We start from the raw sequence: 18069 nt of genomic DNA on the forward strand, positions 1-18069 counted from the left end.
CAATATGGTGCCTGAGGCTCCTTTGTTAAAACGGTTCCCGGTCTTCTTTTTTTCGCCATTTTTTGTGGAAAGGTCCTTAAGTTTTTCTCTGCGTGCCAAGCCAGGTTTGGTTGCAAGATCAAGCAAAGAATATCGAGGCTTAGTACCACCAAAAATTGGATCCGCCGGTCACAAAGTCAAAAGTTATGAATAACTTTATTCTGTACAGATTCAAATATCAAAGCAGATAGCTATCTGGCTCCCAACACCTCGCAGTGTGTGTACCAGAAAACACTGCGAGGGGAGTGAGTCCTGGTCATCACAAAACATGCAGTATTTATACACAGTCCTGGTCATAGCTCAGCCCATCTCCAAACTAACATGTTACAAATTTGTGTTCGTGCCCAGTTCACATAACAAATATACAATATTGGTTTGTACTTTTGACATGTTGTCCCATCCTTGAAGATTCAATGGTGGCGTTGGTTCTCCAGCTTAGGTTGATCCCAGTTTCAAGAAAAAAATTGAATGGCTTGTTGCTAAGGTACACCGTTCTAGTTTGTCTAACATTCAGCTCTTATGTTTGAATATGGCTGAGGCTATTGATGCAGAAAACACTTTAAATTGAAGTTCACTTTGGTTCCAAGGTTCCTTAAACATACTGACAAACTTTGCCGTCAGCTGTGTGGATCTTTAGCTTTTTAGAGTAAATTATATTTCAAGAAATGTACACGGGATTCCTTTACAAACACACAGCATTAGTTTACATGCATTGTATATCACTGTTTGATGAGAATGAGTTTTGTAGACTTAGATAACACTTTGAATGAGAGTTCATTCTGACTCCAAGGTCTGTTTGCACAGGACAAATAGTCTGCTCTGCCAGCCCTAATGTTGACATAGGCTCAAAGGTCGTTTCTGTTCTGCCAGCTGAAAACATAGTTCGTCATTACTGAAGAGAGCAGAAGTTAGAATCAAGATGGAGGATTTTTTTCAAGATGGCGTTTGAAGTCAATTCTAATTCGGAACTTTGCAACGCGGTTTTCCTCGTGGAGCGACTAGGCTTAGGCCAATATAAATATAAAGGAACTATACATTTACCGTTTCACATGGTCTCTTTGTTCATTTGCCTTTGGCGGGCTTCAGAAGTGACAACTGCCTCTGGCTCCAGAGTGTCTGGGGTAGGCAGGAAGTGAGGTAGGAGCCCGAAACTCCCTGTGCTTAGTCTCCTAGGAGACACAAATGCACTCTGTGGTGATTGGCTGGCTGACTGTCCGGGAAGGACAGCCACCCTACTGGATGAGTGGCAGCTGGCTGGCATGAATAGGAGAGAACTGAATAAAAGGCGAGCCTCTTGTCTTGGAAGGCAGAGTCGACCACGAGACGAGGAAACCGAAGAAGAGCTTGAATGGGACGGCTGCTGCAACTCCTGGTCCGTTGGTTTGCCCAGTGAAGCCCTGCTGCAGGTCCGAATCGCCAAGTTTGCACCGACAGAGAAGCCCTGCAAGGACGACTTCTCCCTTTGAGTTGGTGGAACCAATCAACTCCCAAGTAAGTCACCTGAACACCCATCTCGGAGCTGGTTGCATTTCCTCAGAGTGCTGCAGGAAACCGTAGAGCCAGGGAGAGGGACACCAGATTGTGTGTTGCTTGTAAGCTGGCCAAAAGCTTTTGGAAGATCCTCCGGACTCCCACAAAGCAGTACTGACCAAGCCTCACCCCCCTGCCCCCCTCAGTAGAATGTGGGACCTCAGATGTGAGGAAAGTCCACCTTGACAGCCAGGAACCGCGCTTATTGCTATCTGCTGTACCGCAAGGAGCTGAAACGCGAAACCGCCACTGAAAGTAAAGTTTGCCAGTTGCCAGCTTTGGCGGTGCCAGTACAGTGCAGGAGTCCCCCGACGTCCTCCCTCTTGCCCCCATGACTGAGGCCCAGGAACAGTGAGATCTGCAGAGCTGTACAGGAACAGAAGTCTTCAGCTGCATCTTTTTCTTCTTTACTGAGGTACTGTAAAACAAGCCTTAGAGAACTTACCTCTTACTGTGGAAGTCCTTGTAACTTCTACAATTCACAAGTCTAATATGCTTGTGGCCCTACATTTGATTCTTCTTGTTCTCAGACTCCTAAGAACTTGTGCAAAGACTTTTCCATTTACTTACCCGAAGTGCTGCATCCTATACAAAGACTTTGGCCTATTGACTTTGGCTTAGCCTATTGAATTGAATGTCTCTTCGAAGAGCGATCTAAAAGTAATTGCCTGGCTTATGACTATTTGTATTTCTTGTGTTCTAATAACCTTTGTCTTTTACTTTACTTTTAAAGAGTATTCTGTATGCCAACAGTAAGGTATTATGTCCCCAGCACCCTTGTTACTGAAGTCACCTGTGAGTGTAGGTTGTGTCTGTGGGCCATCCCAAAAGGGCCTTGTCTGATCCCGAAACTCAGTGTACAGTATTGTTGTGTTACTATTCTATTGCTCCCTTCTGAAGAAGGCTTTATAACTGACTGATAAATACATTGATAATTGTTTATGCAAGAAACCTTGAGTGTAAGAGTTTATTTGAATAACTGTGAATCTTTGTAACTCCACTACTGCTCACATTTCCCCTCTTGAGATCAGCCTGGCTGCTCAACACCCTACCAGAACGTTGTAGTACAAGCTTATACGAAAGGTTGGGGTGCCTATACCTGTAGTCATGGTTGTTTGTAGTGTTCCCAGAGAGTACTGCATTCGAACTTTGCCTAACAGTGTAATCCCGACTGATATGTACTCCATCGCACATTCTCCACTACATGCTACGCTTACTAGACTCCGCACTAATATTCAACTCCATCAAGGTTCACCTGGTGGCTTTATTCGCTTACACCACTTCTCAATGCAAGGTGTCCTGGTGGAAAGTCCCAGTCATTAAGGCATTCATGGAGGGAATGACTCACCTCCAGAGTCGGAACTATGTGGTACTTCCAAAGCTCATAGGAACCCCCTTTGAGCCTATGCACAAGTCCATCCTTAAACACCTTGCATACAAAAACTGCATTTCTAGTGGCTATCACCTCCATAAGAAGAGTCAGTGAACTTCAACCATTGTCAGTGCAAAACCCTTTCTTTGTTGTCCACAAAGACAAGTTGGCACTAAGAACACATCCTAGGTTTTCACTGAAGTTCATATCTAAGTTACATGCCAATCAGTCCATCGAACTACCAGCTTTCTTTCAAAACCCTTCAAGCTCATCTGGGGAAAAACTCCATACACTTATGTAAGGGTGGCGGTCCTTTACTATGTAAACAAAACCGCTAAGTAAAACAGACAAACTGTTTATCTCCATAGCACCTGGCAGGGAAGGTGATTGCGTTTCAAAGAACTCCATCTCCAGATGGATAGTGAAATGCATACAGCTCTGCGATTCCCTATCAAATAAGACTCTGCCTTTCACACCAAGATCTCGCTCTACCGGAGGTACAGGAGCTACCTTGGCTTTTAACGCAAACGTCGCTGTGGACACCATTTGCAAAGCAGCTACATGGAGCTCTATTCATACTTTTACTCAGCACTACTACATTGACACACATTCTAAAGCAGTTTCACAGGTGGGACAATCAGTGCTTAAACATCTATTTGCCACTGTACCTTCTCACAACCCACCACCTTCTCTAGATACTGCTGGCTAAACTATCCATAGCATGTGCTCTAAGCAGATTCCACAAGCCTCAGAAGGGATACATTACTCACTATAATTGTATTTCTGATGCTTGTATCTGCTTCGATTTTATCTGTTTTATTGCTTCTGCAGTGACGCTACACTTCATGCAACCTCATGTCAGAAACAAAACAATCGAGGGACCTCCATGCTTTGGACTATGGGCACAGTAGACGTCCCACAAGGGATAGTATTACTGGCAGGCCCTGTCGACGTCCCTTTTCCAGTTTCGAAAACAAAACATGTAATGCTCTGCAGCTACCACTAGATGTCAGCCTATGGTTAGCATGTGAATCTAAGCAGATACAAGCATTAGAAATACGATTACGGTGAGTAATGTATTACATATTTATGATATTTACACCAGAATCACTTTAAATACTTTAGACGCTTACACTAGAACACTTTGGAATACTTGAGAATACACTTCAAAGGGCACTTTCACTTTTGTGTTTGTTCGCGGTTACATTTGTAGCAACATTCGAAAGAGAAAAGAAAAAGTTGTTGTACTATCACTTATTACGCGCACCTGCAGTTTTAAGTTATTATGGTAGTGCATTTACTCGGCAAACACATAGTAAAGCCACTTAAAGTGAGGAAAATGGTTAGTTAGTGTAACATGAGCTTTGTTAAAGGTTCTAGAGAGGTTTTTTTTCACCTAGTAAGTCTTGTAAGTCCCAAAACGCAACCCTAGCTAAAGGCAGTTCAGAGCGTGCTCAAAGTCTTGACGGGTAGCAGAATACAACTAATTCCTGTGGATTTCTTCCAGTCTCTAGTGTTATTGAAGCAGCATATTAACAACTAACAAGGGAGACCTAAAAGAAGAACTTGATGAAGGGATACAATCAACGCCTTGGGTCGGAGGTGAGAGGGGGTTTATATTGATATTTTATTTGTATCGCGGTCGTACACAAGTGTCTCAGAGCGCGACGAGGCAAGGGAGGGGAACAAGGGAGAACAAAACGGCGATCTTTCTAGGCCCAGTGACATTGATAACGTGCAAGTGCATTGGAGAGGGGGAGGAGGGAGATGTGGAAAGTGCTGAGCAAAGGACTACAGATAAATAATGGATAAATAATAATAGAACCTGGACACCCCCACATGCACTCAACGCTCTGGAGCGACAACTTGTAATCAGGTAAGCAATAGCATGTTTTCCCCCACAGTACCTTGGGTTGGTAGAAAATGTTTGTGCTGAATGCTCCGTGCTGTTGTAGCTCTGGACCCGACCTCTGGATTCCTTGGTCTGATGACTGAAGGCAGGACAATGGACAGGATCTCTCACCAGCCGTCTCGAGTTAGGACCTGGGACACGACTTTCAGCAACTTCTTGGTTCACTGTGCGGTTTTGGTGCTTTTTCTGCAGCACCTATAAAGGACACAGATCGCCCGGTCAATCTTCTTCGCTTCCTGCTGTACCACTCTTTGATGAGGTGATCTGGGTGAGTTGGATCAGATCTCTGGAGTGTCCTTACGGTTTCAGCAAAGATTTGTATCGATTCGTCCTTTCCACAATGATGCATTCGAAATGGGCCGCAGGTCTCTTGGTATTGGGGTTCGGCAGGTCTGGAAACTGCTAGGACTGGGGAGATGGGTCAATTCAGTTTCTTGGGACTGGTTGTTCCCACCAGCCAAAGGGAAGGAGTCATTTTCGGAGCTCCTCTGTCGCACAGAAAATGGGGTCAGCACAACAGTGGTTGCTTCAGTGTTGCATACGGTCTGCAGGCGTCTCTGGACGACTTGCTTTTCACTCCAGAGGCGTCACCTTTTATACAATTCCAGCACACTCTCCTCAGAATGTTACAGAAAGTAGTGTTTGGCTGTCCCAATCAAAACAGCCAGACCCCCTGTTGGAGCTCGTCCTATTCAGGCACTCTGGCAGACAAAAGACCGGGGGTGGAAAACTCCTTGCCCACTTCCTGCCTGCTCCGACACTCTGGAGCCTAGATAGGGACACCCAAGATTTCCCGCCAAAGGCAAAAGACGCACACTGACCTCCCCCTCCCGGGACGGTAGAAGAAGGGCTAACCAAGAACAACCATGCTAGTAATGGGGAGGCCCCAGGTTGCTACTTGGTTGCCCCTAATGTGCACTTCCGGGGCTATGGACATAGCCTGCAGTACAAAAACGAATAGTTGGTAAAACACGTCCACTGCCACCAGCCATAACTGGGAGATTGTCTGTGACAAAAAGGTCACAGGAGCAGAGAGAAGGAGAGGGGGGTCCTAGTTATCCCTTTGGCACTCCACTGAAGGTGGTGTGTGCCAATCTCTGACTGTTTGGGAGAGATACTAATTATCTCTCGACCCTTAAGAATGAATGAATGAGTGGAAAAAGCCTCCACTCATTCAGGATTGAAAGAAAAGGGTTCAGAGGTCCAACAAAGTGCTGCCGGCCTCACTAGGAGAGGGGATGAAGCATAAAAATAAATAAATCTCCCTAACAGAAGGCATACTGGGCCACTTCAGGAGTCTTCTGCCTATCTTAAGCAGGCTGCTCTTCTTCAAGGGTTTATTGGATCCACTGAAGATCTTCATAACTGGCTGCAGAGGCCCACATCTTTCCAAATTCCGAGCTGGAAGCAAGTCCAAGCCAACCAATGGTAAGCATCTGCACCATTCAAACAGCCAGTAGTTGTCCAATCAGGGACAACTACTGGTTTCACATTTGCCTCACACCCAGCCTTTCTGGCACCATGGATGTGGACTGGAACTAGAACACTGCTGCTCCCTTCCTGGGCTGTGCACACAGAGGCTCACTAGACCGCGAAAGCCACCGCTTTCTCAGGCAAGTGTGTGACCTTGCAAGGACTTTCCTGACCTAAAAGGCCAGAAGAAGGGCAAAATATAATATGACCAAAGAACAAGCAAAATCTCGTGGCACAGCCATTTCAGGGCACTAGCCACGTTTTAGTAGCCGAAGACAGTAAATGAGAATGTGCACACCAGAAATATTGCAAAAAACGGTAAAGATTTAACTGCTCCCACCATTTCGTCTTTAGGCACATATAAAAGTAACCAAAAATCCTAAAACAAATCCTATATATCAAGAGCTAGGGTGAACAAACATTTACCCATTGCAGTGCACTATATTGTGTAAGGTGCTGTTTGCAATGTTGAAAAGCACAATAATTAAAAAGGGAAACTTTGTTTCCCAGTATTGATGATCTGAAGGATTATCAACAGTAACTAATAAATACATGTGTTTTGTAATAGCTGAAACGTAGGGCTATTGTTACATGTGTTTTCTTTGTCGTATAGGTTACTTTTAAAGTGTGAAAAAAGCTTTAGTTTTGAAGTTGTTACTATAATTTTTGACAAGCCAACTTTCGTTTAATTCCAGAAAAAGTTGCATGTTAAATCACCAGATGTTCGCCACAAACAGATATTTTTCTGGATTATAGAGTGATGCCAGAGGTTTTTAGAAAATGCCCTGAATGACTTGCTCAGTTTTTCTGTTTAGACATTTGTCCATAAGCATTCTTTGCCAAATATGGCACATTTAGTCATTTTGACCAAATTTGTTTTCGGACAGGTGGTTCATTGATTAGTAAATGGATAAATAAAAATGTTTTTACCACCCTGAGTATTGATTTGGAGTGTAACATGTTGTAAATTATGCCATCCTGCTCGAGCAGAGTTAGATAACAGGTTTGTGTCTAATAATACGCTTCCACTCCGAGGTTTGTGTTGCAGTTTATTTTCACCACACACACCTTTCCTAGACATGCTGTTTCTATTCTCCTGTTTTCCGCTACCAACAGATAGTGAGACACTAAACAAAGGATTATTAGAGGGCTTGGGTTCGTAGTAGCATGGAAAATTGTTTTTGCTACTAAAGCTACTCTGGTTACAAATGTATTATATTTTGATCTGACTTCCACACGTTAGTGTTGCTTTTCAGAATGGTTGTGGCCGACTATGGCAAAAAAGCTCAGTGTTTCACAATTACTGTCCCAAAAGTTATTTTGACTGTTTACAATGTTTCTAGTTTTGTGGGCTCAAATCATAATGCAAATGGAATCTGTCGTAAGTTGCTCAATCAGTAACTGTAGATTATGGTAGAAAGCAACTGCCTAGTGTGCCAGTGTGACTGGCAGTATTCTGTAACCAGATTTTTCTTTTTTATAGAACTTTTTATTGGCATTTATAACATACAACTGAACAAAGAAACCATAGCCCTCCCCCCTAATCCCCCCCCCAACATGCCCTGCCCTCCCACCCCCACGGGTCTTGATGCATCACTATATTTCTCTCAGGTTCTGTCCATTGTAGTGTCCTTACTTTACCCTTCCCCCACCACCACCACCCACCCATTCTGCACATAGTCCAAGTTCCATCGGTTGGATCCACTCATGCTCCAGAGTCCTCCCATTCCAAGCCACCTCCCTCTCCCTGTCCCTTACCCCATATCCAGGTCCTCATGCCAATCCCAGAAGCTTCATGCTACGCGGGCACCAAGCAGCCCTGGAGTCTCATTTGAGAAATTGCAACACCAAGTCCCAGTCCAAAAGAAACAATTGATACTCTCCTCTCAATGAGTAGGTCACCATCTCCAGCGCCGCTAGCCTCCAAATCCTTCCTTACCCATTCATGCTCCGTGGGCCCCTCCCTTGCCTTCCATTTCTGTGCTATCACCAGAGCCCCCGCCATCACCAAGATCACGTATCTTGTCTAGGGTACCATCCAGCCCCAACATAAAAAACCCCATGTTCGCGCCCCCAGTGGTAGCAGTGCCCGTCATGTCTCGTACCCCTTCACGAATCTTGAGCCAAAACGGAACCACCTTTGGGCAGAGCCACCACACGTGTCCCCAGGTGCCCTCCTCCCCACACCCCCTCCAACATAATGTGGTACCGGTTCCGGGCCGATATATTTTAGCTAACCTGTGGGGGTTGAGGTGCCACTGATACATCAGCTTCACCCAGATTTCTTGGAGTTGTAAAGAATTTGTCAGCCTGGGAATCCGCGTCCATAAGGATTGCCATTGCGCCAATGAAATTGCTTGCCCAGCTTCTTTCTCCCAATTAGTCATGAAACCCCTCTTACCCACCTCCTCCCCCTCCTTGAGCAGCCTATAAAGATCCCCCACAAGATGGTTGTCCCCTGTGTTAGTACAAACATATTTCTCGAATTGGGTAAGCTCCCTAGTGGCCACCCCTTTTATAGCAGGGTGTTGGGCCCAGTGTCTTAGCTGCAGATATCGGAATTGCTCCTTTTCCCCCCACCCCGAAAGTGTTCTTGCAGTTATAGAAGTCCCTCACCTGCCCTCCGTCGTAAAGATCTTTGAGGCACCTACAACCCCCCTCTTGCCACGCATCAAATCCGGATTCGGTCCCCAGCCCAGGGGTGAACTGAGGATTAACAAAAATGGGTGTGAGGCGATGGGAAGGTAGTGAACTTAGATCTATGCACCGTGTCATCCCATTGCCTACCCACCACTTCCTTAATCGCACTGCAGTACATCCTCCTGGGTCTATCCTCCGGAGGCAGCCACAGAATCCCCTCCAGCCCGTAACCCACCACCGCTCTATCCATTTCCCTCCACACCTTCCCCCTGTCCTCTTTCAACCAGTCTTGTATAGTACCCTCAACTGGGCTGCCCGGTGATAGTTCGCCATATCTGGTTCCCCCAAACTCCCCTTATTTCTGGGCATTTATATCAGCCTACTCGGAAGTCTAGGATTCCTCGTCCCCCCCCACCCCCCCATATGTAAGCCTGAGTGAGCTTTCTCAATTTTCTAAAGAAAGGGGCTGGTACCCTGACCGGTAATGCCATAAATAAGTACAACAATTTTGGAAGAATAGCCATCTTTACGACATGAACCCTGCCTAACCAGGACACAGCCAGTGGACCCCAGCCCAAAAGCAGCCCCTTAATTGTCCCCAATAGCGGGAGATAATTCGACTCATACATTTGCTCTATCGTGCCCGTGATAACGGTCCCCAAATACCTTATTTGACCCTTCGCCCAGGCAAACTCGAAACTTTCCCTTAATTCCTTCTCCACCCCAGGGGCTATCTGTAAGCACAACACCTCAGACTTACTTTTATTGATCCGTAGCCCTGCAATTTGACCAAACTCCCCAAAAACTCTGTCGACTGCCTCCAGAGATACTCAGGGGTTCGTTAGGGTTAGCAACATGTCATCCGCAAAGGCGGCCACCCTATGCTCCCTCCCCCCAAACATCACCCCTTTGATCTCATTAAGTCGGATTTTACTCAAGAGCGGCTCTAAATAAATAGCAAAAAGAAGCGGTGACGGCGGGCAGCCCTGCTTCGTGCCTCTAGATACAGCCACTGGATCGGACGCCTCCCCATTAATCATCAGGCGCAGTGTTGGATTACAATAGTTCGCCTCTATCCTACCCATAAATATGTCCCCGAAACCCATCTTGCGCATGGTGTTAAAGAGAAAGCTCCACTCCACTCTGTCAAACGCTTTCTCAGCGTCAAGGGCCACCACAATAGCCTGCATCCTAGATTTATTCACTTTCTCTATAATATGGGCAATCCTCCTGGTGTTGTCGTGCGTCTGCCTCCCCTTAATAAAACCAGACTGATCTTGCTCTACTAGGCATGGAAGAAGAGGTTCGAGCCGAGACGCCAAGATCTTCGCGTCCAAGTTAATTAGAGCGATCGGCCTATATGCCCCGCACAACGTAGGGTCTTTGCCCTGTTTAGGGAGCAGCACCACCTTCGCTTCCTCCATAGATGGGGTTATCCCTTTCCCTCCTCCGAAGGTATTATATAAAGCAAGCAGTCTCGGGGCCAGTACGTCCCTAAAGGTTTTATAGAAGTCTGCCATGAACCCATCAGGCCCAGGAGCTTTGCCGAGGGGAAGGGCCGCGATAGCCTTGTGGACCTCCTCTATAGTTAGATCCTTCTCAAGCGCCTCCCTTTCTGCCACATCGACCCCGACAAGCTGGCAACCTTCCAGGTACCTCCCCTGGTCCCCTTCCACTGGGCTATGAGATCTATACACTTCCCCATAGTACCTCGCAAATTCCCTTTTGATCTCATGAGTCTCCTCCCTCCTCCCCCGCCGTCTTAATTCTCAGTATCGTTCTATCCTTCTCCTCGCTCCTCAGCTTTCTTGCCAACAACTTATCCGCCCTGTTCGCCTTCACATAATACTTCTGTTTAAGGTGCAGCAGAGTCCCCTCCGCCTTAGACGACTATCGTGTCCAACTGGCCCATAATCACCCTATACCTTCTTCTGGTCTCTGCGGAGGGTCGAACAGCCAGCTCCTGCATGACCACTTTCAACTTTGCCTCTAGATCCTCCTCCATCTTCCTGCATTCCCTCTCCCTCGCCTTGATCCCAATAATCGCCCCTCTAATGGTAGCTTTAAAAGCATCCCATACTATCCCGGGGTCCATGCCCTCTGTAACATTCTTCTGAAAGAAATGAACCATTTCTTGTCGCAGCTCTTCCTGGAGCACCACATCCCTAAAAATATGAGAAGGGTACTTACACTTCCATAGCCCCCCTGCCCGAGACGGCAGTGAAAGCTCCAACACAATCGGGGCATGGTCTGAAATCGAAATCGTGCCCACCTCAATTCCCCTGAGCTTTCCGACCAGAGCACGGGACATCATTACATAATCTATCCTAGAGGCAGATCTATGCACATGAGTAGAAGGTATACCCGCTATCATTATCCCTCTTTACCCGCCACGCGTCCACCAAAGCCTGGTTCTCCATTTTAGACAGTAACTCACTGGAGGGCTTAGTCTGGGCATGAAAGATTCTCGCGCTCCTATCCCTCGCCGGATCCCAGGCTAGATTGAAATCCCCTGTAAGTATTATGCTACCCTTAGCCGCCCTTTCCAATTTACCCAACATAATTTGTATAAAGTGATCCTGCCCCGTGTTAGGCGCATATAGGGTAGCCACTGACCAAACCTCCCTGCCACTTTGAAGGTTCAACACCAGGAACCTGCCTAAACCATCTCGGGAAGAACCTATAACCACAACCTCCAAACCCTTTCTTAGGGCTATGAGGACCTCCCCTTTCTTCCCTTGACCGTTCGATTGATGGATGCGGTCAAATCCCTTCAGCCTCACTCTCATTCTGTCCTTTTCTTGTATATACGTTTCCTGAAGACTAATAATGTCAGGCTTTTCCCTCGCCAGCATGAGTTCCACCTTTTTTCTCTTCAGCGGTGAATTCAGACCCCTGACGTTCAGGGACAAGATTTTCAAACCTTCACCCATTGCCCAAAAAATACCACGACTCCCCCTCCGACAAGACCAAGCCCTGAAACCCCCCCTCCAAACCCATAAACCCCCCCCTCACTGGGTGGACACTGCCAGCCTCTAGCCCCCCCGACCCTCTCCCTCGGGAGCAGTGCCGCTCCCCCACCCCCCTCCCCCCCCGCGACCCCATTGGCAGGTCATCCCTGACCCCAAGGTAATCCTCCATGACCCCAACCCTCCCCAGCCTTTTCAACCGCAATTAAACACCCCACCCCGGGCACCCCAAAGACCAATCAGAATGTAACCCAGAAGTCAACTTGGCGACACCCTCCCTGCCTCTCCCTGCATACCCGCAGCCTCTCCCCCAGGGGGGACCCCCGCTGGGCTCTTCTTCCTCCTTCTCACTTTCCTCCTTGGCACCTGTGTTGACCATTCCCACTCCTTACATTTGGGACTAGCTCTCCCCCCATCCAGCGATTCACTTGAGGCTTGGTCCACCTCTATCCCAAGGATGGACGCACCCTCCTCCATTGATGTGACCCTTCTGTCTTCCGTCCAGTTCAAACACCAAGCCAAATGGAAAAGTCCACCTGTATTTCAAGCCCCTCTTCTGCACCTCCTGCGTTATGGGACGCATCCGCCCCCTCTTATTAAGGCTAATAGCCGAGAGATCCTGAAACAGTTGAATCGATGACCCATTGAAGCTGATGGCATCCGCCCCCCTTGCAGCCCTTAAATTTTCTCTTTTTGAGCGTACTCGTGCAGCGCCATTAGGACATCATGCGGTCGGGCACCGGGTCATCCCTTCTGGGTCCCACTCTGTGAGCCCTGTCCAGACCTCCTCTGGGCTCGAGACACCAGCAAGGGGGGCAAACAGCAACCTCACCGTCGATAGGTCTGAATCTGAGACAGACTCCGGTAAAAGCTTTACTCTAATGTTGGCCCTCCTAGACCTATTCTCAAGATCCTCGGTTTGAAGCTCAAGGTTGTGAGTAGCGTTGGCCAGACTCTTCACCCATTCCTGCACTTTATGAGAATTTTCTGCCAAATCTTGGAGGGCCCATTCAGTGGTGTCCACCCTTGAGCCCAGGTTGGTTAAGTCACTGTTCACTTCCCGGATCGCCCCAGCGAGTTCCTACTTCATTTTGTCAAGTTGCCCTTGCATGACTCGAACCATCCTATCTCCAAGGGATTGAAAACAGTCCTCCAGGAGTTTCTTTTTGACCCTTTCTTCCCCTTGTCCATCTTCCAGGGCCCACCCCTCCTTGCTCCTGCTACTCTCTTTCCTTTCCGCGGACTCCGCCCCCTCCTCCTTTCTCCATAACTTCTGTAGCGTCCCCTTCAGACATTTATTCTCACCCTTCGCCGGGGTCCCTGGCGCCTTTCCTCTGTTCTTAGACATCCTTTCCGCAATGAGACTGCCCGGCACCACCACCTCCCTTGACCGAACCCAACACCACTCCCACGTACAGGCCTGTTTTCTCCACTCACCTCCGGGTCCTTGTACCACGTACCCCCCAGATGACTGGAGCACAAGCACCCCCCGCCGTGTGCCCAGTGTGTCTGGGGTGCTTGTATCCTTCTGGAGACCTGATGCAACCTTACAATGGCCTGAGGTCTCTGAAAAAGTTCCAGAATGCCACACTTGCCCCAATATGTAGCACAAGGGCGGGGGCCAACTTCTCTGCACACTGCTGGCACACCCCTAGTATGGCAAATAGAGCGGAGGGGTGAGGGGCCAAGGAGCGGGCGCAGTACTCAAAGCTCCAGATGACTTTGTGTCACTTGCCCCCCTTAAAAGTCCTCCTCCCACTATCCTCCAACGATCATCCCCCTTTCACAGATTCTGAGGACTGTTGCTCAATTCACAGCTATAGCTCCAGGCCTTCCCCTGCAGCTGCTCCGCTTCGTGCTTCCCCAGCTGCAGGCTCCTCCTCCTCCCTCCAGTAAGAATGGAGCCCCGGGACGCCCACACACTCAACTCCCAGCCTCCCGCAGGCTCCGGGGCAGCCGCTTTCTTCACTGCCGGGAGCCCTTCTCAGCTGGAGTCCAGGAGCCTGGCCGCGATCCAAGGGTGCCCCAGGGGGCAAGGATATGTCCGGGCCGGCCTCGGCTCACCCGCGGGACCCCGCCTCTCCGCCCGCGTTCCTTGCCCGCCGAAAACTCTCCAGGAGCTGCACGCCTCCCTCTCCACTGCAGGGAGCCCCTCCTCCGTCAACCGCTGGGCCCAGGAGCGCCCGCTCTCACCGCTTGTCTCCTACCGCTGCAGGCGGGACCCAGGGATACCCGAGGGGGCCAAAGCAAGTCCAGGCCGGCCCCAGGACCCGCACGGATCCCCGCCTCCCGCCAGGCTGCGCACCCCGGGTCCACCACCGTGAGCCCCACCGCCGCGGCCTCCTCCTGCACCGGCTCCACAGGTGCCGTCCACTGGTCACTCCACACGGCCTGATCACTCTGTGTCCCTCTTCCCGACGTGGACCCAACACTTATCACCAAGACAGGCCGGGCTCCGCTGCTCTGTCCTCCAGGCCCATTTCTCAGCACCAACAGGCTCCACCACTCCAGCCACCAACACCAGCAGGTAGGGGCACCCGGGGAGGGGCACTGCTCTAATTAACCCACTTTTTGGGCTGGCGGCTCCGGGAGCATCTTTAGCAGAGGGTGGTCTCTCCGGCGGCCATCTTGGATTCTCAAACCAGATTTATTTTTAATACACAATTTGAACTAGAGGTATCCACCACTTTTACTAATAAGAGCAACTAACCTGGCTTGATTTAGGCACACTGATATTTTCCTGAACTAATAGAAATATTTAGTTAGTGACTAGGAAAGTTTCTGATTGTTGTATTTTCTTTATGATAAAAGCTATTTGTTAAAAAGCTGGAATAATTATTTCTTTTGTTTTTTATTTTTTTGATAGCCTAAGAAGGGTAAGCTGAAACCAAGACCTCCTGTTGCTCCTCGTCCTTCTGGGAATGTAACGGTAGCTGGTCGGCATAGACTTTTAAGAGTGCTTCCACACATTGGACAGACTTGTCCACCTGCTCCTGGAGCATCCTTGCAGTCTTCACAAAAAGCACTTTCAACTTTGACTACTGTTACCTCTGCTACAAGAACAATGGCATCCATTTCTAACGATTACCTAAATAAAGATGAAAATTGGGAAAGTCCAATTCTATCCCCATCTAGCATTGGACTGCCGCCTAAAATCTCTCGTATGGAAATAGAAAGTTCAAGCATTCATAAGAACAGTATTCTTCCACCTGTTGCCCATCACCTTAAACAAGCGGGTGACTCTAAGGGAAACCAACCAATTTCCAGAATTGAGGATGATTTTGGCTTTCACATAGATCTTCCAAAGTCTGAGTTGTATGCAACGGATGAAAATACAGTGCAGGTTGCGGACTCTTATTCTTTGTTCACTGGAATAAGCCCTTCTGGACCTCATGGAGACCTATACGGAGTACGAAATGTGAATGCAGACCGTGAATTGACTAATGGAGACAACACTTCTCCAGTTTTAGAGCAACGTTTTACACCGGTACCAAAATCATTAAGTTCAGAGTCAGTAGATACCAGCCTTCTCAACACTCATGAATTTAATCCTCCAAGAAACAAGCTGTTGTCTCCGCTTCACTATTCTGCACAGATGGCACGTGGTTCCGTTATTAAGACACCAAGACAGCCAAAATGCTTAGATATTGGAAGCATACGACAAGCTGCATCACAAACTATGCTTCGATCATTGGAGGTTCGCAATATTGGTGATACTTCATTTTCTAGGACTAGTAAATTTCGAGGTGTTAAAGTAGATTCCCCTGGCAAAAGACCAGATATAATATCTAAAACTGAGGCTCGGGATATCACTGAAATGGCAAACAAGGCTTCCAAAGAACCAATATGTACTGTAAATAATTTGGAACTTTTTGCTTCGCTGGCACGAAGCGCAAGCAGGGACAGTTTACATAATTCCTGTGGGACAAGCAGGCTTCGAACCTCAACCGTTGCACTACCTTCTAATCTCCAACATTTTCAAGAGGAGAGCTCTAGGCAACCTTCATCGCCTACCAGAACTATTGATTTTGTAAGTATATGTATTTGCACTAAAGAAGTTTTCTGTTAAATACACACTGTGATCGAAGAAATGAGCCTGTTAATTGGCTTTTGAAACAAAGTTCAACTAGGTCAGTATGGGTCTGGGTTTGTTAGGCAGAACACCCACATTTTAGCATATGTGGCACCCCCGGTACTTTTTGCCAGCGTCTTGGGTTTTGTGACTTGTTTTTCTTTCAGCTAGGTTGTATCCAAAGGAAATCAATTGGAAATCAACACCAAGTACCTGTCTCTGTCCCCGCCAGCCCGCACTCGTGCTGTGCTCTCAAAAGCTCTTTATAAGATGTCATATTTTCGACAATCCTTGAATTGATATCCATACAAAGGTTTTACATTTTTAAACTATAGACAAAAAATAAAGTAGCATTTCACTGTGATTTCTTCCTATTTGGTGTTTGCATGAACGTGTACATACTTCAACTGACTATAATTCGAATGATTACATAATACAATTTTCTTGATGTCCTCACCCAAGCTAAACTGAATCTTATGATGTTTCCAACGCACTTCGAATACTGTTGTATTCGTCTTCAAAGAAATGATCCATTTAAGTTTTTCTAGAAGTCCAAAAAAGAAACGTCTTTACTACTTAATCTATGTGAGAATTCATCGTTTTAATTAAATAAAAATGGCTAACCTGTTGTAGCTGTGTAATATTGTCACATTTGAAACCTGTCACGTAATAGTAATGCTCCACTGTTGACATATTAATACATTAACAGCTCAAAAATTGACCGGTTTATGATGTTTAAAAAGGAATGTTAAGATGACTATAACTCATTCCAATTGTTGTGATTTCAGTTCATGAGATGTAGACCCTAAGCTGTTCTTATTTTGGTAATATGTACCAATTTCTTGTTTTTCCTTTACCTTTAATCGAATTAGTTAACTCTATGCCATAATTCACAGGCTAAAAGAGTGGACCAACATTAGGTTCTTGTAACTCATTTCTAAATCTACATAATGTTGAAAGATGCATCTAATCTTGCTGATTCAATATAGCTACCGTTTTCCTATTATGTAAATCAATATATTTTGTGTCCAATACGCAAGTAATTTACATTCTTCTCACAATGAACATCATCAAAAGTTTACTCTTACTGCATGGTGTTGTCCAAAGCGCGAGTCATTCTTCTCAGTACGTCATCATCAGGGTTTCGTTCAGACTTGGCGTCCATGTTTATATACTGATAGCACCGTTGTGGCTTTCCTGGGTAAGGTGTGTGTCTGTCTTCCCCCAGTCCACATTCTCTGGCACCCAAAAGTCTGTTGAACGGATGTCATGACAATGGATGTTTGAATTTGTGCAGATCCTTTCTATTTGTGCACATGGACTTTCTCCAGCCTGAATCTTGGCTAAAGGGAGGGCTCCTGAAAATGTTGGACAGATAATCGTTGGAACCAAAGCTTCTACAAGGAAGAGCAGCCAGCTGACAATCTGAGGATGACCCCTGCAACTGGCCACCATCAACTCAAGTGACTGGCCGGGTGAAGCCCTGTTCCTCTGCCTGATCTCAGAAGTCCCTTGTTGGTACTTGGACCGCAGGACCGGTGGGTACAACCAGTCTTTACCCTTACTTGAGAATCTGTGCCTTGTCTGTGGAATGACCAGCTCCCGCCTGGGCGACCTTGCTGCAGCCGTCATTGTTCCGAGCAGAGTCTCTAAACTTTAAAGATATTCAACTTGTGCCACAAGTAGTCTGTCCTCGCAACTTCAACTCCAAGGGAAGATGTGCTGGGAAAGGTTCTGTGTTCGCCGCCTGACCATGGTGACCACTGTTGGAATAATCCTCCTTCAATCCCATAAGGAGTCCTGAGGGGTGCACCACAGAAGTATTCATCTTTCTTCATTTGGTAGCTTACTGGAACCTTTTGCTGTGCAATATGACCAACTCCTGACACGAAAACTGACCTCTCCACCCACAACCCAGGGGCCTTCCTCACCTGTACCGTTGGCTTCAGTTTCGTTTTCCTGATGCAGCTTTTGCTTCGAGAGGAATTACGGCGCGCTTCGGTTAGTTAAATAGAAAAACGTCATGTCTTCGACTCCATCAACGCATAAAACAGGTTTTAAG

General features: G+C 47.2%; 1 protein-coding gene across 4 annotated transcripts in view; it reads left to right on the forward strand.

The window, feature by feature from the left end:
• ZFAND4 (zinc finger AN1-type containing 4) overlaps positions 1-18069 on the forward strand; it is a 445788-nt gene that overhangs the window by 376607 nt on the left and 51112 nt on the right. For all 4 annotated transcript variants that reach the window (XM_069610549.1, XM_069610550.1, XM_069610552.1 and 1 more), the window contains one exon: positions 14802-15965. In XM_069610549.1, the coding sequence (XP_069466650.1) occupies positions 14802-15965 (1164 nt within the window). The remainder of the gene's footprint in view (positions 1-14801; positions 15966-18069) is intronic.

This window comes from Ambystoma mexicanum, chromosome 8 (assembly GCF_040938575.1).
Source record: "Ambystoma mexicanum isolate Mex_15411 chromosome 8, UKY_AmexF1_1, whole genome shotgun sequence".
NCBI lineage: Eukaryota > Metazoa > Chordata > Amphibia > Caudata > Ambystomatidae > Ambystoma > Ambystoma mexicanum.